At 41.2% G+C, this 24,339-nt stretch overlaps 1 protein-coding gene across 1 annotated transcript in view; it reads right to left on the bottom strand.

The window, feature by feature from the left end:
- Positions 1-215: 215 nt before the first annotated feature.
- Positions 216-24,339, bottom strand: part of MRPS9 (mitochondrial ribosomal protein S9) — a 136,764-nt gene continuing 112,640 nt past the window's right edge. The window contains exons 6-11 of the mRNA XM_077482677.1: positions 13,654-13,739; positions 11,506-11,581; positions 9,260-9,428; positions 2,778-2,886; positions 1,281-1,450; positions 216-420 (exon numbers count right to left, since the gene is read on the bottom strand). Of these exons, the coding sequence (XP_077338803.1) occupies positions 329-420; positions 1,281-1,450; positions 2,778-2,886; positions 9,260-9,428; positions 11,506-11,581; positions 13,654-13,739 (702 nt within the window). The 3' untranslated portion in view covers positions 216-328. The remainder of the gene's footprint in view (positions 421-1,280; positions 1,451-2,777; positions 2,887-9,259; positions 9,429-11,505; positions 11,582-13,653; positions 13,740-24,339) is intronic.

The raw sequence follows: 24,339 nt of genomic DNA, 5'->3' as shown, positions 1-24,339 counted from the left end.
TAAATGGGTTTTAATGGGTTTATGTTTTAATGGGTTTATAAGTGGTACAAACCAACAGTTCTGGCTGCAACAAGTCTGCATGTCTCACCCATTAACCTTAAATGAAGATTAAAACTCTTGTTTCTTGAATTTGTAATGGAGATAATCAACTTGTATATTATGTTCTTTTGAGAAAAGGAAATTTTTACTTTCACAGTATAATAAATGGCTGAATCTGGAAATCATACAGTCCTTTATCATTATGTATATATTACACTTTTATTAGAAAAAAAAACATCTATTAGAAAAAATCATTTATTATACAGCAGTCAATCCCACCCTCAACAGATCAACGCTTCATCCATGTAAACTTTCTTCGAGCACCCTCCTGGCCAGGTTTCTTTCGTTCTCGTTTACGTGGATCTACAGTGAGTAGTCCAGCTAAAAGACAAAAAGATCAAAACTCAAATCAGCTACAGAAGCCAGGCAAGTTATTTTTCCATTACACTCTTTTTTATAATGATACAAAAGGTTGAAGGTAAGAAAATTGCTTGATTCCTTCCTGCTGTGCTACTGTAGGTTTCCCAGCCATCGGAATACAATAATCACTGCTGACAGTTATATCCGTCGGCAGTAATTGACAAAAACCCGACAGTAGATCAACTTCAGTACAACCAGCCTGCCCATAGACAGATCAACATTTGTCTGCTTCCTACTGAACTTGCCAAATGTAGATCCGTCTATGGCTGGCCTTACTCAGGCACCAACAGTTGGGGGCTTCTAGGACAGAGTTGTAGCATAAGTCAAGATTCTATGTGTAGGAAAAGCAGCAGTTACCTGATTATGTCTATTTTAAGATAAAATTGACACGGTATTTATTTACCTGTCAACATTAATTGCATGGAAAGGTCATCTACAATATAGAAGTATGCCTACGTCAACAACCATATTTTTGTCTGTCGCCATAGTTAACTGTTCATTGGTTAGCCACTACTTCGAGAGGTTTTCTGTAATGTAGTTAAGGTTTTGCCTTTGAGTCATCACAGTAATGGACTGCCAGTAACATCGGAACCGTTTTAAATGGTCTAATGTGTGTGCATGCAAAATGAGACAAATGGACACATTGGTTACATTTTTAGGGCTACTGACAAGAGACAAGTGGGGTTAGTACAGCAAACAGAATCTGTTGAATCCAGCTTTTGTAATATAAACATTTTTGTTTAAAAATTGTAATCCTCCTGCTAAATAAGCATTCTGAAACTATGTTGTTCATTTTTCAAAGAAAAGAATGGCTCTCCTACCTTGCCTCATAGCTTCTACATAACCCTCTGAGACAAAGCTAAGCAGGGCCCTTGAAATTGCCAGTCGGATGGATCCAGCTTGTGATGATCTTCCCCCTTCGGAAACCGTGCACTCTGCATCATATTTTCGCAGCCCGTCAACAAACTGAAATGGGAACATAAGCTGCTCCCTGAAAAAAGAAATGCCAGGGAATTAGTAAATGAACGCAGAATAAAATAAAACGAGAAAATTAAGAAAGCCTTATTTTTTTAAGCAAACAAATCTCCAACCTCCAGTGTCCAACATCTATTTAAATGGAAAGAGTAAATTGTCAAACAACAGCCAAATGTGTGACCTGTTTCATGTCCGATCATGTGACTTCAACAGTAGCTGTCCTTAAGAAATAAAGGAGCTCATAAATCATGTACTTATCCTTGCCAAGTGCTACCATATTAATGTACAGTTATACCTGCCATAAGCTTGTGTGGCCAGACTGCATGTCAATCTAGAACGACTGCTCGGTTACCAACTCCTGACAGAACATATTACTGGCAAAACATTGTAAAAACACTTTCATATTATTCATATTACATGTCTGATGGTCATTTGTAAAATAACATCTCAGACTATGTTATGCTGTTTTATATTCCATTACAGGCATACCCCACTTTTAAGTACACAATGGGCTTTATTTACTAAAGCTGGAAAGTGCAAAATCAGTCTCACTTCTGCATAGAAACCAATGAGCTAACCTTACCTTGTTCAATTAAGCTTTGGTAATAAAACCTGGAAGCTCGTTGGTTTCTATGCAGAAGTGAGCCTGATTTTGCACTTTCCAGCTTTAGAAAATAGATCCCGTTGTGTACTTAAAAGTGGGGTATGCCTGAATATATACTTACTATGTTTGTACTGCTCATTAAAACTATTACATAACATATTTATCATAAACTGGATGATACATGTGAGTTTATGAAACAGATCCTACAGTTTGTTTGGACAAAGATGATGCATTAGCGTGTTTTCTCCAACAGGGGGTGCTACAGAGACACAAACAACAGAAGTGTTGCTATCACAGCAGCTGGATGTGTTTATAATTTGAAGGGAAAAAAACAAACAGTTCTAGGCTTTCCATAGTAGACTTTGTGGTCACCATAAATTCATCTTTCAAATTGCCTACTGATTCTCAATAAGAATTGTACTAAGCAAGATAAAAATATCTGCAGGTAGTGTTCCAAGTTTTATTTTTGGAACTAGTGAAACATCTGTATTGTGTTTTACAAACGGGAAATAAGGATAATTACAAATAAAGCTATGTAAAAGGAATTATTTCTAATTCTAACAATTGAACCTTATAATTGAAAGCATTATTTTTATTTTGGTAATCCATACACTACATTTTGGGCCTAGCAAAGCGATTTTTTTTTAAATAAGAAAAGCAATAAGGGAAAAGGGGGGGGGGGGGGGGGTGGGTATTATATTAGACTGTGAGCCTTACATTTATAACTAAATCATTTTACCTGTCTTGCAGCACTGTGAAATAATCCAAATAATCTTCTCCATTTATGGTTATGTTACCCTTTCCATTATCCCTCAGTATAACTGTTGCTTGTGATGTTTTCCTCATGCCTAAAAGGTAAGAATTTAGTGTCAAAGGTGCATGAACATTTTATTGACAGTAATACTTTTAGGGTATATTTTATACCTCTGCATTCTGGAACCATTCCCCGGAAAACTGAAAAGGCACCTTGGACAGGTTCTGCAATGGTTTTTACCATCATATGGCAGTTTACCTGTCGTTCCTGAAACATGCATTGTCTATAATAGGGGTTTCCAACCTTTTGACCTTCCTGAGCCACATTGGAAAAAGAGCAATGGTCCTGGGCCACACAAAAAATACACTAACAATAAGGATAGCTGAGGAGTAGAAAAAGCCAGGAATATAACAAGAGAACTATCACTGATACAGATAATTTACCTGAGTAATAAAACATATTTTTTCATTATAAAAAGAAAAAGAGGGCAACAAAAAAACAGTTGATATTTGACACAGTTTTCAATAATTAAATAATAATTAATAAATAAATAATTCAATATCTGGTTGGATAGATGTAGTAGCAATTCTCAAGGTGCTCATGAGATAATTTGGTTCTTATTTCTCCCTTTGTGTGCTTCCTCCTTGAAAATAGTTGCTCACAAATCTAGATGCTGCGGAAAAATGATCACATGAATAAGGCATGATTGTGAAGAGTGGAATATTTTTTTGTGAAGCTAAAACTTCTAAAAGTCCACTAAAGTGACACTGTCAATTTTTTCTTCGTCTGTATGTGTTCACTAAGTGTAAACACATTTTTACAAAAAAAGTAAAAATTATGATTTTTAAGTACTTCCACGATTTTGTGTCGGGCCGCACTCATAGCCATCTTGGGCCGCAGGTTGGACTAGAGGGGTCCCCTGGTCCAGAGGGATGAATGGTACCCACTTGAGGATACTTGTTAAAATCTACCATACATGCAATTTAATGTACATTTTATCCCTGTGCATACAGAACACTTCAACCAGTCAAATGAATGACCCGACATTGCACACTTCTTTGAAAAGGTTAAATCGTTGTGTTTAAGCACAATTAATTTAAGGGTTTGCCAACTGAATTCTGTACCGTCTCTAGAAAAACAAATAGGAGTTAAAGCAGAGTTCCAGCCTCAAAAAAAAAAATGTTAAAGTCATCAGTTACAAAGCTACAGGGAGCCCGCGATGCTTTGACCATCGGCTCAGGTGCCGCCTTTGCAACTAAGGCAAACCAGCTGTGAAGCTTTCAGGCTTCACAGCCAGCTTCCTGCTGTGCCTTTCTGAATGGCCCCGTCATCTTCTGGGACACGCACACAGGACCCAGAAGGTGGCAGGGGAGGAGGGTCCGATGCAAATGCTGCGATGATGTACCTCACTGCGGCAAGGTTAGAACGGAAGACCTGCTGGAGAACGAAAAAAAGGAACAAAAAAACGGCACAAAAAAAAAAAAAAAGGAAATCCAAAAACAAGGGGGTGGGGGAGGGTTAGGTGGGGTGATCGATTAAGACCTGGTTTCAATTTAGCCTGGAACTCCGCTTTAACTCTACTTTTGTGGAACAGAGCACACACTGAACAAGGAGTACAGAATCATCACCTAATACTATGAGTACTGAGTGGATAAGTACAGAACAGTGGACAAACATGGCTTCTTGTGGTAAAATGGAGAGGTTACAGATTATCAGGTGCTGCAGTATAGTTGGCAGTCTAGTCTTTATAGTCCGCTAAAAGTTTTGAACACAGAAAAACAAATGTCATATCTTACGCCTGACTCTAAGGCCCCTTTAAACACAGGATGGCTCCGTTGGAGTTCGCCTGCTCAGTGGGAAATAGGTACGCTGAGCCGCACTGATCAGGCGCATGGCTGGTCCGTGTCCACTTTAATTATGCAGCGTGGACACTGACACAGCCTCCCCTCCTTTATGGATGGTCGGATGTAAACGGACTGCCTGTCCGTTTACACCTAACTGCCATTCGATATGCTAGACGGATGGGGATTCCATCCGTCTGTTTTTAGTCGATCGGATGTCAGTGGATGTCAATGGACATATGCCTGTTGAAACCTGCCACTCTATAGGAGAAGAAAAACTGATCGGTCCGCCCATGTGAAAGGGGCCTTATAGACGCAGAAGTAAAAAAAAAAAAAAAAAACTGCTACAATAATTTCTCCAACTCTGTATTTACACCCAGGCTAATTGCTGGGAATCCAGCAAGCTCTGAAAGAGTAGCAACAAAAGGTACTCTCCAAGGTGAAAACAAGCTGAAAATGTTAAAGCTGATATTTACAAAAAAGCTGATATTAAAACAAACAAATGCGTTAACATGTGCATTAAAAAAAAAAAAAGTTTTATATACAGTATCTCATAAAAGTGAGTACACCCACTCAAATTTTTGTAAATATTTTATTATCTCTTTTCATGTGACAACACTGAAGAAATGACACTTTGCTACAATGTAAAGTAGTGAGTGTACAGCTTGTATAACAGTGTAAATTTGCCGTCCCCTCAAAATAACTCAACACACAGCCATTAATGTCTAAACCGCTGGCAACAAAAGTGAGTACATCCCTAAGTGAAAATGTCCAAATTGGGCCCAAAGTGTCAATATTTTGTGTGGCCAACTTATTTTCCAGCACTGCCTTAACCTTCTTGGGCATGGAGTTCACCAGAGCGTCAAAGGTTGCCACTGGAGTCCTCTTCCTCTCCTCTAGGACAACATCATGGAGCTGGTGGATGTTAGAGACCTTGTGCTCCTCCACCTTCTGTTTGAGGATGACCCACAGATGCTCAATAGGGTTTAGGTCTGGAGACATGCAAGGCCAGTCCATCACCTTTAGCCTCAGCTTCTTTAGCAAGGCAGTGGTCTTCTTGGTGGTGTGTTTAGGGTTATGTTGGAATATTGCCCTGTGGCCCAGTCTCTGAAGGGAGGGGATCATGCTCTGCTTCAATATGTCACTCTATGAACTGTAGCTCCCCAGTGCTGGCAGCACTCACACAGCCCCAGACCATAACACTCCCACCACCATTCTTGACTGTAGACAAGACACACTTGTCTTTGTACTCTCACCTGGTTGCCACCACACACACTTGACACCATCTGAACCAAATAAGTTTATATTGGTCTCATCAGACCACAAGACACGGTTCCAGTAATCCACGTCCTTAGTCTGCTTGTCTTCAGCAAATTGCTTGCAGGCTTTCTTGTGCATCATCTTTAGAAGAGGCTTCCTTCTGGGATGACAGCCATGCAGACCAATTTGATGCAGTGTGCGGAGTATGGTCTGAGCACTGATTGGCTGACTCCCCAACCCCTTCAACCTCTGCAGCAATGCTGGCAGCACTCATAAATCTTTTTCCTGAAGACAACCTCTACATATGACGCTGAACACATGCACTAAACTGCTTTGGTCGACCATGGCAAGGCCTGTTCTGAGTGGAACCTTTCCTGTTAAACTGCTGTATGGTCTTGGCCACCATGCTGCAGCTCAGTTTCAGGGTCTTGGCAATCTTCTTATAGCTTAGTCCATCTTTATGTAGAGCAACAAATAATTTTTTCGGATCCTCTGAGTTTTCTTTGCCATGAGGTGCCATGTTGAACTTCCAGTAAAAAGTATAAGCACGTAAGAGCGATATCACCAAATTTAACACACCTGCTCCCCATTCAAACCTGAGAGCATGTAACACTTAGAGTTGCATGACACAGTGGAGGGAAAATGGCTAATTGGGCCCAATTTGGACATTTTCACCTAGGGATGTACTCACTTTTGTTGGCAGCGGTTTAGACATTAATGGCTGTGTGTTGAGTTATTTTGAGGGGACAGCAAATTTACACTCTTATACAAGCTGTATACTCACTACTTTACATTGTAGCAAAGTGTCATTTCTTCAGTGTTGTCACATGAAAAGATATAATAAAATATTTACAAAAATGTGAGGTGTATACTGACTTTTGTGATGGAGATAATATACAGTGTCTTGCGAAAGTATTCGGCCCCCTTGAACTTTTCAACCTTTTGCCACATTTCAGGCTTCAAACATAAAGATCTAACATTTTAATTTTTTGTGAAGAATCACCAACAAGTGGGACACAATTGTGAAGTGGAACGAAATCTATTGGATAATTTAAACTTTTTTAGCAAATAAACTGAAAAGTGGTGCGTGCAAAATTATTCGGCCCCTTTACTTTCAGTGCAGCAAACTCACTCCAGAAGTTCAGCGAGGATCTGTGAATGATCCAATGTTGTCCTAAATGACTGATGGTGATAAATAGAATCCACCTGTGTGTAATCAAGTCTCTGTATAAATGCACCTGCTCTGTGATAGTCTCAGGGTTCTGTTGAAAGCACAGAGAGCATCATGAAGACCAAGGAACACACCAGGCAGGTCTGTGATACTGTTGTGGAGAAGTTTAAAGCTGGATTTGGATACAAAAAGATTTCGCAAGCATTAAACATCCCAAGGAGCACTGTGCAAGCGATCATTTTGAAATTGAAGTATCAGACCACTGCAAATCTACCAAGACCTGGCTGTCCCTCTAAACTTTCAGCTCAGACAAGGAGAAGACTGATCAGAGATGCAGCCAAGAGGCCCATGATCACTGTGGATGAACTGCAGAGAACTACAGCTGAGGTGGGAGAGTCTGTCCATAGGACAACAATCAGTCGTACACTGCACAAATCTGGCCTTTATGGAAGAGTGGCAAGAAGAAAACCATTTCTCAAAGATATCCATAAAAAGTCTCGTCTAAAGTTTGCCACAAGCCACCTGGGAGACACACCAAACATGTGGAAGAAGGTGCTCTGGTCAGATGAAACCAAAATCCAACTTTTTGCCCACAATGCAAAACGATATGTTTGGCATAAAAGCAACACAGCTCATCACCTTCAACACACCATCCCCACTGTCAAACATGGTGGTGGCAGCATCATGGTTTGGGCCTGCTTTTCTTCAGCAGGGACAGGGAAGATGGTTAAAATTGAGGGGAAGATGGATGCAGCCAAATACAGGACCATTCTGGATGAAAACCTGTTGGAGTCTGCAAAAGACCTGAAACTGGGGCGGAGATTTATCTTCCAACAAGACAATGATCCCAAACATACAGCAAAATCTACAAAGGAATGGTTCACAAATAAACGTATCCAGGTGTTAAAATGGCCAAGTCAAAGTCCAGACCTGAATCCAATCGAGAATCTGTGGAAAGAGCTGAAAACTGCTGTTCACAAACGCTCTCCATCCAACCTCACTGAGCTCGAGCTGTTTTGCCTGGAAGAATGGGCAAGAATTTCAGTCTCTCGATGTGCAAAACTGATAGAGACATACCCCAAGCGACTTGCAGCTGTAATCGCAGCAAAAGATTGCTCTACAAAGTATTACGCAAGGGGGCCGAATAATTTTGCACGCTCCACTTTTCATTTTCTTACTAGTTAAAAAAGTTTCAAAAATCCAATAGATTTCGTTCCACTTCACAATTGTGTCCCACTTGTTGGTGATTCTTCACAAAAAAAAAAAAAATTATATCTTTATGTTTGAAGCCTGAAATGTGGCAAAAGGTTGAAAAGTGCAAGGGGGCCGAATACTTTCGCAAGGCACTGTGTGTATATATATATATATATATATATATATATATATATATACACTATATATATATATATATACATATACATACATATACACACAGTATATGCACCATACAGCATGTTAAACTACCTGAATTTGTTTTGTTAACAGCTGTAATCCTGTGAACAGTAGAACTTAGACTAGCACAGGGACACAGCATATGCAGAGACGGACATGCTAACAGAGGCTTAGGGGTGTATTTTTAACCAGGTTTTTCAGCAGTGAAGGTAGAGTATCTGGCTGTGCTCTCCATCAGGGGCCCATGGAACACAAAAGAGTGGGCTTCTGCAGTAGTAAGTCATTTGTTAAGTAAAGCAATTGACTCAAATTTCCACTGTGGATTTAGGCTTTTTGCCTGGAGATCTGCATTAACAAGACCAAAACCAATTACCATTCTATTTTCTCAGTAGCAAAAGAAAATTCTATGCATTATAGGCAAGACTGCAGTACTTGAAAAATATACACAACTGTATTATGTCATACTATGCAGAAGCTGCTCCTTCAAGTGTGGTAAGCAGAATATGCCAATTAAGCCAAATTAAGAAGCTGAACACATTTGTTTTAGTTGTGCGATTATGTGAACTTTTCCCTGGTTAAGCATTATGACCCTACAGAATTCTATTGCAGTGTTTAGTGAAAAGAAAGCACAGTTAATAATCTTTTAGAACTTTACAGTGAAAGAACTACTCTAGTATGTTCTATTAATGTTTAGCTTTTAGATAAACAGTAGAAATTCTCCAAACTGATGATAAAACAACACATTACCTAGAGTTGCAGAACCCTGCCTAACTAAGGAACTGACAAGATCTTGGGGCGATTACCTTTGGCGGTGCTAAATGCTCTGCCATGCTCATCATGCTGTGGTGTATTAACCATCTGTTTTTTGCTCTGAATTTCAAGCTTCTTGCAGAATTTGTGCACATACTCCTCCTCAATGCTGCTGTGTGGCAGCCTCACCAAGCGTTCCATCGTTTGTATAAAATACTGGTACTGCAAGCAAACAAAAACTCATTAGGAGGTGTCAGTGTAATTGCTATAGTCCTAGGCTGGAGCTTGGCAGAGCAGGCCTCTCATTGACATTCCCTGTCAGACTGACACTTTGGCATATGGATGTTCATTTTCAAACAGTGTGAGACAATACATTTCTATGCTCCACAAAATCCCCCAGACCTATTTTGCAGACAACAATGAATCAAAGCAGTTTTAAGCTACTCTTTTGTAATTGAAGGGATCTTGTCACAAACCGCTGCAAATTATATGAGCCTTCAAGAATTTCTCTTTACTTGCCAGCTGATTACATTTGCATTTTCTTTTGGCACTTTCTACAGATGGTGTTTAGTAAGGTTTCCCACCTTTGACTTAAAAAAGCTCTTTATAAGAGGAGGTTATATTACTTTGTTTACAGGGTAGCTGTTTCTTGTGAGTAGCACAAGCTATTTCGTGGTCACCTTTAAATTACATAACCACAATGGTCACCAAAATTTTTGTTGCCAAGTTTAGGGCCCTGACTATTTTTGTGTCAGCATATGCTCACTTTTTAAACACTGGTTCATAAATCTGCAGTTAAAGTGTACATTTCCTACAGACAATAAAAGCCGACACAGCTTGGATTAATATTCATAAGAAAGTAGTGTGCACTTTCTTTCTTTTCTAGAAAAGAAGTAGCTTCCCTTAATCATGAAGAACCTAATCCATAGTGTGTATAAATGCGCTAAGAACCAACAATATCTGTATGTTCACCCTCCTTAAGAGTGGTATAAAATCAAAATGCTCGTCATTATGTGGTGTAACAAAATGACTATAGTTTACAGGGAACCTGTGAGGACAGAAATATGGGATGCACCAATGCTGACCTTTACTCAAAGGTGAAGGTTTACAGTCTACCATTGTAGCCTTGCTTTACTACTTAATGAATCACTGACCCATTTGAAGTAGATTTCCTGCCAGCTGGCTTTAGGTCAATTAATCACAAGGTTAAAGAGGCACTCTCATCTTGGCCAGTCAGGAAACTTAACCATGTCTTTACACATCCCATCTCCAACCACTCTATACTCACCTCTTCACCATTCTCTTGGTGCTCTTGAAAGCTGCTGAGAGCCTGAGATGGCCGCCCCTGAAACCCCCACAGCTCAGCACTCCAATGAGCGAGGAAGGAGAAGAGCAGAGAGCTGCGACTGACAGTTTACAGCTCTTTGCTCATGGAGCTCTGAAACCCAAGCGGTCTGCAGTGTTTCCCAATTTCCCAAACTGTAAGGATGCAATTGCATCATTCTTACTCATTGTAATTTATAAAATGATCTAACAATGTACAAAGAAATGTGGTCACAATACTGTTGGTTAAGCATCGTTTATCCCGCCCCCTAGACCACTCCCTTAAGCTACAAGGACAGCAGGATTGGGTTGTACATGTGCCACAGAACACGAACAAATTCAAGTGAATAGGGCTGTGCCAGAACCCCATGTAATACACGCAGTTAATGTAGCAAATATAGTGTTAAAACAGGCTGCCAAACATCTTTGAGAAATGATCCACCGTGGATGGCTTTTCAGAGGGGTGACAAGAACTACCCGCACATTTAAACATAAGGTCAGTAACAGACTGCGTAAAAGGCATCTAAAGTTAATGTGTCTTATAACGTAAAGGAGCTTTCCTTTCTCCTCTTTCGCTGAGGAATCATTATTAACTTTAAAAATGTCCTTTTAAATGTATGTTCAGTACTTTTTGGCTCTACTTATGGAAGAAGGAAAAAGCTGAACTGTGAGATATAGAATGCCATCAATTGAGGTTTCTGGCCTAGAAAAAACCCCACCACATATAGCCGTTAAGAAAAAAAAAGAAGCTATTAAAGTCACAGAGGAAATGTGAGCCTCCACTGAAGCAAATTATATGAATTACAAAAAAAACTAACAATGTATGGCCCTGGCAAAGAACAGCTTAAATATTGGTGTTGCTGATTTTCAACAAGCACTCTAAAACTTAAGTTGTGCATTATATGCCTGAACGGTAATCATCCGCTATACAAAACATTCTTTTGATTATCAAGATGCAAAAAAATTAAACACTTACATCTTTGTCAGACACCTTTTCTACTATTGCTTCTTCCAATTCTTCTTTGCTTATCCAATTCCGACCAATCATTTCTCTGATGAAAACAAACACACAGCATTATGCATTCTCTAATTATTCAAGCAATTAGAGACGCATCACCTGATATCACTAATACTGGCATCCGTAGCTTGATAATAGACCAAAACAGTGCAGAAAATCACAATTTCAACTGTGATCTATTAATAGAGCCTATTTTATATGAGGAGCAGTTCAGCTTCAATGAGAACAGCAGTATATATACACACAACAGCACATTAATAGAGAGAAACGGCACTAAGGCAATGTGTGTATTTCTTGGCCATGTTTGATAACCAGTCCTAATATTAACAAAGAAAAGTTCCCAGCTATGGAATCACATTGGATCATGAAAGATAAACTTGTTACATTCAGTCTGAAGATGGCACACGGGATAGATGGATGATGTAATGACAGCTTCAAGAAGCCAATGCCCCCCAACTAACACAGATGCAAGAGGAGAGATCCCACACACTAAAAACTATAAATTCCAACAAAAAACTAAACTAGTGAATAAAACAGTCACATAGGTGTGAGTGAAAAGTGCTAGCTTAGTGGCAGCCGCTGCGGAAGAGCTAGAAGATACTCTGCAGGGGAGAAATGAAGCAGCTCCATCTAAGTGTAGCAATTAGGAGCTTTAAAGAGGAAGTAAACCCTAATGGGTTTACTTCCACTTTGTCCCCCTGCAAAGGTAAAGCATAATGGGCTACTATGCATCGCATAGTAGCTCATTATGTGTCACTTACCTGACACAGGAGCCAGCGATGTCACCGCTGTCCCCTCCTCCACGGAGCGCCCATCTTCCTTCCGGGTATCATGACTCCGGTGCTGATCGGCCGGAGCCTCGATGACATCACTCCCGTGCATGCGCACAGGAGCCGTTACTAACGGCATATCGCCATTAGCAGCGGCATGCTCAGTGCACCTGCGCGCCGTAGACACGGTGCCTGTCATTTGCAAATATCTTCTAAACCGTGTAGGTTTAGGAGATATTTCTTGGACCTACAGGTAAGCCTTACAGGCTTACCTATAGGTCAAAGTGGTCTGTAAGGGTTTACAACCACTGTAATGACAGCAATAAGTTATAAACTCACAGAAGTGAAGTAAGTAGTAGTGCTCCTCAAAGTGGATAAAGTCCCTGCTGCAGTTAGCCTGAAGAGTGAGCATGCCTGCCCCAAACACGTGCCACGCCCACCACCAGCTCGACCTCCGCCCACCTAAGATCCCCAGACAAGCCATCCAGATAGTGCTGTGGTTCATCCCCACTGCCAAGGGTCCACCTGTTTTCTCTTTGAGGAGGAACGCCGTCCATTCTGCTACCTGCAGCGGGGACTTCTATACACTTTGATGAGCACTACCCACTTCACATTTTTGTGAGCTGCCAATTTCTTGCTGTCATTAAAGCTCCTAATCGCTACACTTATGTCCTCAACTAACAGTCTGCTTTAAGGTAGAATGGATCCAAAGCAAACACAAAGTGCATGCAAAAGGAGAATTCTCTCATTGGGTGAGATTTACTAAAACTGATGTACAGCTTAATTGAATAAGTTAGGAGTTGATTGGCTGCTACCATGTACAGCTTAAGGATGAGCTTGGGCGTGTTCGCACACTCCATGTGCAGAGCCTGCCAGGAAGTCGGCACGGTGCTGTGCTAATCACAGGCAGCGAGACATTTTCCCGATGTGCAGCTGCAGACTGTGCCGACTTCCTGGCGGGCTCTGCGGGTGGAGTGTGCGAACATGCCAGAGCTCATCCCTAGCACAGCTGCACCAGATTCTATGTGCACCAGTTTTAATAAATCTCCCCCATTTTGTTTAAGAATCCATAGACACGTTTCATCTAGGTTTCCAACCTGCAATTTTAACACTATGGGACAACAAGCATTCCATGGGGTGTGCATGTAGCCAGCCTTAATGGTCCACCAGAGTAAACATCTTTTGATTCAGCTGGAACTTTCATATAAGAGTGCACATATGTATGCAAGACTGATATATGGCAGTTGGCTCAATTTCAAATGCCTGGCTGCCATATATTGAAAACCCCGATTCAATATGCTCTACTGATAAAACAATAAACGTGACACACACTTACACTTGTCCAGTGCTTTCAGCATTCAGGCCTTTACTTACAACTTCATCTCCATAAGCCTGCACTTTTAGGAACATTTCATGAGTATCCTAGTTAGAAGAAAATAAATAAATAAAAATAATATGGTTAGGAATAAGTAAAAAGAGACTAGCAAATAGTTACCACACACATTTTCTGGTTTATTAGATCAAAGTATCAATTCATAGCTGTAACTTGGAGCATACCATGGCCGAATTGTCACTCTGCTGATTTACTCATAGGTGTAAGTGCTGCTTTACAATGGACTGTGTGTGTATATGTATATATGGAATTTTGAATTGACTTGCCTGTAAATGCCATATCTTTGAGTAAAGTACAGGACACATGCTGGATATTCATAGACCCTGGGTTATAGGCTAGTACTTTGAGGTGACTGAACAGTGGCAAAGCTCTGCTGGACATGCCCTCCTGCCCGTATCCCTCTGAGACCTCCATTTATTTTTAGCAAGCAATGCAGAATAATGCAGGGGAGGGTGGCCTGTACCCTGCACAGTACTCCAAGATATGGATTTAACAGGCAAGTCAACATTTCTCTTATAATTGTAGAGTATAGAACAAAGGCTGCAAATTCATAGACCCTGGAATGTACAGAATGTAAGAAATAACAAGGGTGGCTCATTTCTAGACCCTGCTTTACTAGCTTATTTTTTCAACCATGTTCACCAATTGTATAGCACATTGCCATTCTCATTTTTTCTTTAGCCAAATGTTGCAGCCACTAATATCATTAAATGTATTCTCATTTGAATAAGAAAAAAGAAAAGAAAAGGGTAGGCATTAACAAGGCAAAAAACTGGAACCAGGCCCAACAATAACAGAAGATTGGACATCCATCTGGTAGAACTTGGAGAAGGTATGAATTGAAGACCAGATGACAGCCTTGAAAAACTGGGCAATAGGGGATTGATGATGGAATGCCCAGGAAACACCCACAGATCAGTAAGATGGCTGGAGGTGTCTTAGGCTGGCCATACATTATACAATTTTCTTGTACAACGTTCCTTTAGATTTACCAAAACCATAAAAGACGGTGTTAAACCTAAACATTCCCAATTTGTATGCAATCAGGGAGGCCTTTGCACTACATAGTTGAAGGTAAACCTAAAGGAAAATGAACAAGAAAATTGTATAACGTATGGCCAACTTTAAAGGGCCATACACATGGGCCAAATATTCGGCCCGTGTGTTCGGCAGCCGGTCTATCTGAAGCTGGCTTCTGTGGAAGGGGCATGACCAAAAAAGGTTTGCCAATCAGCTCTCTCACGCTCTGAGAGTGCTGACTGGTGTGTTCTTGGGGGGCGGGGTTGTGTGGTCCACCTGTCAGAACACAATAGCTCAGCAGCTCCTCCCAAGCCCTTCATTTTTTTTTCCTTTTATCCCGCTGGGTTTAAAAAAAAAAAAAAGTGTAAAATGTGTGTACCAGTCTTTACCATCTTAAGTGTAAACATTTGAGACGAGTTGTCTTATCCATAGCAATAGTGGCTTTTGAAGCAGCGTGTTAGGCCCTGATGACAAGACAAAGAGAATCAGTCCTTACAAAAGTTGTGGCTTTTAGCTAAGCTCTGACAATGTCTAGACAATGAAGAGAAATCTCTTTGGGGTGCTTTAGAGCAGGATACTAAGAAGGAAATACTAGTGGGGTTGATCTACTAAAACTGGAGAGTGCAAAATATGGTAAAGCTCTGCAAAGAACCCAATCAGCTTCCATATTCTTTTGTCAAAGCTTAATTGAACAAACTGCAGTTAGACGCTTATTGGCTGCTATGCACAGCTACACCAGATGTTGCACTCTCCAGTTTTAGTAACGCAATCCTTATGTCTTCATTAAGGCGGAAGTTAAATACCATCTTAGGCAGAAAGACTAGTTTTGGGTGCAAGGCTACTTTGTATTTGTAAGGGGTCAGGAACGGCTCCTTACAAGAGAGACACTAGTTCAAAGTCAAATGTGACAGCAACTAAGAAGGCCACTTTGCAGGAAAGATTACTCAAAGAAAGTTCACTGATGGGTTGAAAAGGGTGATTTCTGCAGTACAGAGAACCAAATTAAGATCCCATTGATGCACGGTGTGCTGTAAGCCCCTGTACACACGGTCGGAGATTTTGCCAACCAAATCCGTCGGATTTTGCCCGTCGGATTTAGTCCGACGGATTGTGTCCGAAACTGTTGCATACACACGGTTGGGCCAAGTTGGCGAAAAATCCGATCTTTCAGAACGTGATGACGTAATTTCGTTACGATGGGACTACATTCAGGCTAGTAGCCAATAGCTTTGATGTAGGAATTTGATCTGAGCATGCGTGGCACTTGGTCCGATGAAAATGCTCTACACATGATCGGATTAGGTCCGTCCGGCCCAGTTGGTCGGGAAATATTTCCAACATGTTGGAAAATTGGGTCGGACGGAGATTCGGACGGAATCAGTCCGATGCATACCACACACAGTCGGATTATCTGACGACACGGTCCGATAAGACTCATTCCGACAGATTCTCCGACCGTGTGTACAAGGTCTAAGGGTGTTCTGATCCAAGAAACACCTTGAAAGGTTTTTAGAGGGAAACGAAGCCAGAGTTTTTGGAACAAAAAGAACAAGGGTGAAACCTGTTCCTTAAAAGTACTTCAGGCCAAAATTGTCCCGACTGTAGGAAGACCAGAATGGGAGACCAGAGCAATCTCTAGAATTGAAATGCCTGCGTTCCCACCAGGTAAAGGAAGATTTCCAGGTACAACAGTATTTTTCTGGAAGCTGCTTTTTTGGCTTTGAGCAATGCAAGAATGACATAATCAGAGGCACCCCTGTCCTCAAGATCTGCTTTTTTTTCCCTTTAACAGCCATGCTATTAAATAAAGCCAGCGACTGAAAACAGGATGGAACATGGAGCACTAAGACACAAGGAAGAAGCATCTTCTAGAAGTGTAACCAGTTCAGGTCCAGACTGTCACACCCTTTAAAGTCAAGACCATTTTTTAAGTTTCAGCGTTGTCACAATTTGAATGAAAAATTATTACATAAATTCATTTTTTTGTAGAATAAAAAAATAAAATGTTTATTTTCTTTTTGCTTCTATTGTAATGCATCACTTACACGGGTGCATTCACACTAGGAGCTGCATGCAAATCACAGAGGAATCGCACAGCCTTTCACATGCAGTTCTGTGCAGTGCACATACACTCTATTTGAAAATTAATCAGTCCTGATGTACTGACTGCCTCATTCCTCGAGACCCTAAAATGTCAGGACGATACAAAAACCTCCCAAATGACGCCTTTTTGAAAGTAGACAGTCCAAACTACTAATAGTAAAAGCCATGGTGAACTTTCTGAACCTATTTTTTTTGTTTAGGAAATTAAAACCTTTTATATAAACTTTGTGGGAACACATTTTATTTTAACAAGTTATTTCTCACACACAGCATTGGCATACTTGCAAATACACCCTAAAACACATTCTGCTATGCCTACCGAGTATGGCGATACCACGTTAGACTTTTTTCACAGTCTAGATCCACAGAGGAGCCCAAAATCCAAGGAGCACCTTTGGACTTGTCAGGAGCATAATTTACGCATCCAATTTCCTGACTACTTATCACATTTCTTGAGTCCCTGTAGTGCGTGGACAGGAGGAAACATCCACAAAATAACTCAATTTTGGAAAACAAACACTTAAAAGTATCTTCTGAAATACCTTCAGGGACACTTGGCAGTGGATGATGGTTATTACACTGGCGGCACTGCTGTGGTGACACTGTACTGCTGTGGCAGTGATCAGAGACAATGGCTGGCGGCATTGACATACAGTGATATCAGAGAAGCCAGCCATTGTAAATCACCTCCACAGTAGTACAATGTCACCACACCAGTGCTGTCAGTCAGTATTGTTTATTTAATTCACTTTTTTTAGTTGGCAAAATAGGGGTTACAGCACAGATGGATAATATCCGGTCAATTGCTTCTTTGTGGCTAACTATTCCTGATATTTAATATTGAGCTAAGTGGCTGATGAATGGTTGAGGGGGAGAATACAAAAACAGAGTTGACGTGCCATGTAAACACCCCCTGTGATGCAATCGGATCTGACAAAACCCGTTGGAAATGGTTAGGCGGCAACACGCGGATGTGATGTCAGGACAGGAGGCAGAAGTGACGTAGCAGCAATCCCGATCAGCTGGAGATGGAGAGACCTCTATAGACTGAACCCAATGCCACTTGGTTTTTATGAGCCAGTTTATTACAATTTTAAATGCGAGTGGTTTTCTTTTTAACCACTTAACCGGCCCATAGCCGAATGACGGCTACAGGGCGGTTGTTTAACTCTGGGAGGCCGTCATATGACGTCCTCCCAGCATTCCGCTCTCGCGCACCCCTGGGGCACGCACTCGAGAACATCAGTGACCACCGGGTCCACAGGACCCGGCGCATCATGGATCACGGTAAACAGCTGCTCATCGCGGCCGTTTACCACGTGATCGCTCCGTCAAATGACGGAGTGATCACTTGTAAACAAACCGGCTTCATGTTATGACGCCGGTTCCTCCCTCCTCCTCTCTGTACCGATCGGTACAACGGAGGGGGAAGAGATCGGTGTCAGCAGTGATATGGGCTGCATCTGCAGCGCCCACATCGCTGCTCACCGAAATTTAACCCCTCAATTCCCCGCCAATACTCTGCAGTACCAGCCAATACTCTGCAATACCCTGCCATAAATTGCCATACCCGGAGATACCCAGCCATAGACATCCCCTCCCGTCGCCCTCCGGTGCTTCTACCGACTCACCAATACGATCAAAGCCAGAATCTTTTTTTTATTTTATTTCAGGCTTCCCAGCCTAGAGGTGAGATGCGGGGTCTTATTGACCCCCATATCTCACTGTAAAGAGGACCTGTCATGCCATATTCCTATTACAAGGATGTTTACATTCCTGTAATAGGAATAAAAGTGATCAAAAAATTTTGGGGGGGAAAAAAATGTCAAACTAAAACAAAGTAAATTGAACAATAAAAAAGAAACATTTGAAAACAGTGTTCAAACCACACATGTGAGGTATCGCTGCGAACGTTAGAATGAGAGCAATAATTCTAGCCCTAGACCTCCTCTGTAACTCAAAACGTGTAACCAGTAAAAAATGTAAAGCGTCGCCTATGGGATTTTTAAGTAGCGACGTTTGGCGCCATTCCACGAGCATGTGCAATTTTGAAGAGTGACATGTTGGGTATCTATTTACTCGGCGTAACTTCATCTTTCACATTATGCAAAAATTGGGCTAACTTTACGGTGTTTTTTTTAAGCACAAAACAGTTTTTTCCCCCAAAAAAAGCATTCGAAAATTGCTGCACAAATACCGTGCGAGATAAAAGTTGCAACGACCACCATTGTATTCTCCAGGGTGTTTGCTAAAAAAACATATATAATGTTTTGGGGTTCTATGTAATTTTCTAGCAAATAAATGATGATTTTAACATGTAGGAGAGAAATGTCAGAATTGTCCTGGGTGCTCCAGAACGCCTGATGGCGCTCCCTGCATGTTGGGCCTCTGTATGTGGCCACGCTGTGTAAAAATCGCACACATGTGGTATCGCCGTACTCGGGAGTAATAGCAGAATGTGTTTTGGGGTGTAATTTGTGGTATGCATATGCTGTGTGTGAGAAATAAACTGATAATATGAAAATTTTGTGAAAAAATAAAAAATAAGTAAAAAAAAAAATCTTGATTTTGCAAAGAATTGTGGGAAAAAATGAGAACTTCAAAAAACTCACCATGCCTCTTACTAAATACCTTGGAATGTTTTCTTTCCAAAAAGGGGTCATTTGGGGGGTATTTGTACTTTTCTGGCACCTTAGGGTCTCAAGAATTGAAATAGGCCGTCAGTACTTCAGGTGTGATCAATTTTCAGATATTGGCACCATAGCTTGTGGACTCTATAACTTTCACAAAGACCAAATAATATCCACCAATTTGTACTTATTTTTACCAAAGATATGTAGTAGTATAATTTTGGTGAAAATTTATGAAGAAAATTACTAATTTGCTAAATTTTATAACAGAAAAGAAGAAAAATTCACCATTAAATAGAAGATTAAATACCACCAAAAGAAAGCTCTATTGTGTGAAAAAAAAGGAACAAACATTTCATTATAGGTCCAGTGTTGCATGACTGAGTAATTGTCATTCAAAATGTGAGAGCACCGAAAGCTAAAAATTGGTCTGGTTATTAAGGGTGTTTAAGTGCCCAGTGGTCAAGTGGTTAATACATTTATATTGAGGCAATACACCATTGGAGGCATTTCTTTTTCTTCTACATGTGGATACTAACATGAGAGCTGGGTAAAGGAGTTGGAGACGGTGTTCTGAATTCCTGAGGTGGAATCCCAACTTTATTATGGCCATTGCCAGTCATGAGAATGAATGGCAATTGTGTCCAGTGAGTGATATTCTGAAGGAAGTGAGATCCGCCCTGTACACACTGTTGAAAATTCTGACGGAAAGGGTCTGATCGTATTATATTGTCGGAAAATCCGATCGTGTGTGGGCTCTATCGGACTTTTTCCGTCGGAAATTCAGCCGGAAAAAATTTGAAAGCAGGATCTAAAATTTTCCGACAAAAAAAAATCAGATCAGACTTTTTCCGATTGTAGAGAATTCCGATCAGACAAAGTGCCACGCATGCTCAGATCAAATTACGAGACACAACATCGTCACCTCGTTCTGAACTATCGGATTTCCGACAACTTTGTCCGACCGTGTGTATGCAACACAATTTCGGACAAAATCCGTCTGAAAAAAATCAGACGGATTTTGTGGTCGGAATGTTTGTCCGTGTGTACGGGGGCTTTCTCTGGTGGTGGATTTATGGTTATTGTCTTCATTGAGAAGAGACAGAGCACATTATTATACTTTTTGGGACTCTATGGACGTGGACTTATCTATTTATATTGGTTTTATTTATGGCATCTATTTTTTTGTTTTTTCTTTTGTTACTGTGGAATATTATTGGACTGATGCTTTTTCACCTTTGGGGATATATATTTTGATTATTAAGTAGCAGCAGAGAGCAGTGTTCTACGCATCAGGTTTTTCATTTTTATCTGTAGAGTGCAGTGAATCTTTTGAATTTATAAAAATGATACCATCCTTTAATTTCAAGTGGCTGCAAAGGCACAAGGGTTTTTACTTCATGCATAGAATGAGACCTGTGTGTAGCAGCCTCCCCAATACTTACCCAAGCCCCCTCTTGATCCAGGGATGTCCACGAGAGCCTTGGCTCACAAAAAACTCACACTCCTGATTGGCTTTTGGCTCTCACTACTGTCAATCACAGCCAGTCAATCAGGAGATGGAGGGGGCGGGTCTGAGCCGCGGTAGTGGCTCAGGAGCATGGTTGCTTGGGTGCCCCCACAGCAAACTGCTTGCTGTGGGGGCACCCAGCAGGAAGGAAGGGTCCAGGTGCGGCGGCATAGGATCTGAGAAGAGGAGGATCTGGGTTGCTCTGTGCAAAACCACTGTCAAACATGTTAAACGTGTTTATTATTTTTTAAAACAAGACTTTAATACCGCTTTAAAGGACTTTGTCACACTCAACTCGTTAGTGACACTATTGCTAAAGAGAACAGAGAAAATGTCTCCCCGCATTGGCATCACTCACTGAGGAGGGAACCGCGCCTACAAAATAGGGCCGCTCTACTGATCCTTGTGAGTGACGGGATTGTAGGCACGGCGTAGGCCTAAGCAACAAGTTCATTGCCCATAGTGCAACGTTTCTGAATACAAAACAGTGCAAAAAAATTAAATAGCACAAAAACAAATCTATTATGACACACACACACACACATTATATACATATATAAATATATATATATATATATATATATATATATATATATATTTCGTTCATAAAATGGGTGAGATGGTTTGCAGATATTAATCCTTGGTACGCTTGACCAGAAAAAAGACCTAAACCACATGTCTATGGCTAGTACCAGTTGTAATATTTTCAGATTTAGTACTCGGAAGCAGTTTTCTATCTACACTCCAACCCTCCAGTGAGCAGAGGACAGACAAGAGCAATGAGGCTGTCATTAGATGGAACTCCAGCTGAGCCAGGCCAGCAAAATGTGTCTGTATGACCATATTACCCATAACATTGTGTGCCATTTATAAACCAGGAAAGCACAGCTGTGTTAAAGCTGGCTTCAGACTAAACTTCCACAAGTCACTGGAGCATAGAAGACATATTGTAAAACACAACTAAATAAATGACAACATTTATTTATAGAGTCAAGGGTGAAAAGAAAGGTCCTGCAACTGTATAAAACTACATAATAAATAGTGTGAGGATGGCAAAGCTCACTCTACCCATAATTGCCAAAGTCGCCTCTTCGTGTCATGTAACATACTTTATTGCTCGTCCCTCTTAAGCTATGCTGAGCTTTTATTCAATATTAAAAAGCAATAATAAACCTGAAAACAAAAATGTAATATATTGCAGCTTACCAGTCATTACATGTAGTTTTCAGAAGATTTTCCCACGGTTTTCACAGGGTGATCTGCCCAGTAACACACCTTCTGTATTAATCTGGCCATGCATGAACTGAAATTTGGCCTGCTCGATCTATCTATGACCATTGTAGGTGAACAGAAGTCTATTTTACTCATCAACTTCTGTTCAGCTGCCCTGGTTGAAAAAAACCCCCCAAAAAACAGAACTTTGTACAGCAAGCTTTAGAGTGCCTCAACTCTAGAAGGAGCAGCACAGGAGCACCTTTGGACAGCAGCTTTGAATCTGGGGGGAGGGGGGGAGTTAGAAGTACTAGCAAGTTTCGATACACTCACAAATTTGAGGCTGAACTCTATCACTTTATAAGCAGTTACAGCAAACAATTTTTTTTCCTTTTGGGATAAAGGTTTTAGGCTCAGTTCACATATATTCGAATTGGGTGCATTTTGAACGGCATCTAATTCGCATAACATGTGAACCGGCAGGCTTCTCAATGCAGCCGGTTCACACATGTGCAGATCGGCTGCGATTTAAAAGTCCTGTGCAATTTTGGGTCAGGTTCAGAGGTGATTTCAGGTATAAATTGGCACCTGAACCGGTGAACAGAAACCACACCAGACTCCGGCACTGAAACCGCGGCCGCATGTGTGCGAACCCAGCCTTACATAAAAGACAATCATTGTAAGCACCCTTGCTGGCAGTAAATGGATTGTCTCAACAATGTGACTGTTTTTGAACAGCTGTTCTGTTAAAAAACAACACATTTTTTTTATTTTTTTTTGCAAAATCTTTTTTATTGAACTTTTCATTGGCAAACTACTCACATGGGGGCCAAACATTACCCGCACATCATATAACAAACAGTCCACCTCTGAGGCAGCAACAGACTGCAACAGGGCAGAGCAACACAAACTTAACCTTATCTATCTATACCCCAATGTGGGGAGAGGTTAGCTCAGGAGATTCTGTGCTCAAAGTTATAGTAACAGGATAATGTGAGATGGTGAGCATTTGGGTCAATCAGCATACTAAAATCACAATGTTAAACCAAGGGTCCTTTACTGCATCAGTTGCCGTAGTGTCATCGTCTAACCAGCAGGTCCACAACTTTTCAATTTTTTTCGGGCAATCCCTGCCCAAGTAGGTGGCTTTATAAAGGGGCAAACTAGGGTTCACCAGATTTTTCCAGAACTGGAGAGGGGGGGAGTAGATTTTTTCAAGTTCATGGTGATGGCCTTGGGCGCATAAAACAGCAACAGGGGTATAAGTATTTCCTAGCTCTGAGGATTGGCATTTGCTCCACCAGCCCCAGCAGACAATATTTAGGATCATAAGGGATACTAGTCTTAACTATCACCTGGAGAACCTCCTTCCAATAATACACAATTGCTGGGCAAGACTAGAAAACCTGAAAGAAGTCTCCTGGCTGATAGGAGCAGAGCCAGCACGCCGGGGAATGGTGCAGCCTGTGGGGTGTGTAGTGAGCTCTGTGTATAATTTTGTATTGGACCAGTTTGTCTCTGGAGGGAGATTTGGGATTTTCCTTTCTCCCCTCTGCTCTCAGCCAATCATCTTCGTACAAAGTCTTTCACCCAAAGGGTGGATTCGAGCTCAGAATATTCCAATACAACTGGTTGACCCAAAAACTGACACCTATAAGCATGTGCGATTTGGAGATATCTGAAATGGGCCCGTGCAGGTATATTACATTTGGTACGCATTACAGGAAAGGGAGTGAGTTCCCCGTCGGTGATAACATGCTCGAGAGTCAGTATTTTGTATTTGGCCCAGGCCTGCAGGTCTGGGATGGTACTGAACTGTGTTCGGCAGGGATGCCCTCAGTGCCTCTCCCACCTTCCACGCCCTCATAGTGGTACGCATAGAAGGGGTGAGGCAATGAGGCGTTTTTGGCCCCCTGAATATCAACCCCTTCAAGGCCTCCAGAGACCCCACTATAGCCACCTCCAGCACCGTTGCAGAGTTGGTCAGGTCGGGCTGTAACCACCAATGGGCGGTTACAAGCTGAGTGGCCAAGAAATATTTGTGACAATCAGGGAGAGCCAAACCCCCCCCTATCCACAGGTCTGGTGAGAGTGGTGTATTTGAATCTAGGAGCTTTAGACCCCCAGATAAAGGAGAGGAAGAGTTGCCTAAGA

This window comes from Lithobates pipiens, unplaced genomic scaffold (genome assembly GCF_037356315.1).
Source record: "Lithobates pipiens isolate NorthernLeopardFrog02 unplaced genomic scaffold, aLitPip1_a1.2 Scaffold_16, whole genome shotgun sequence".
Taxonomy (NCBI): Eukaryota; Metazoa; Chordata; class Amphibia; order Anura; family Ranidae; genus Lithobates; species Lithobates pipiens.
The sequence above is the reverse complement of the archived record's forward strand: the minus strand, read 5'-3'. Positions and strand labels throughout refer to the sequence as shown.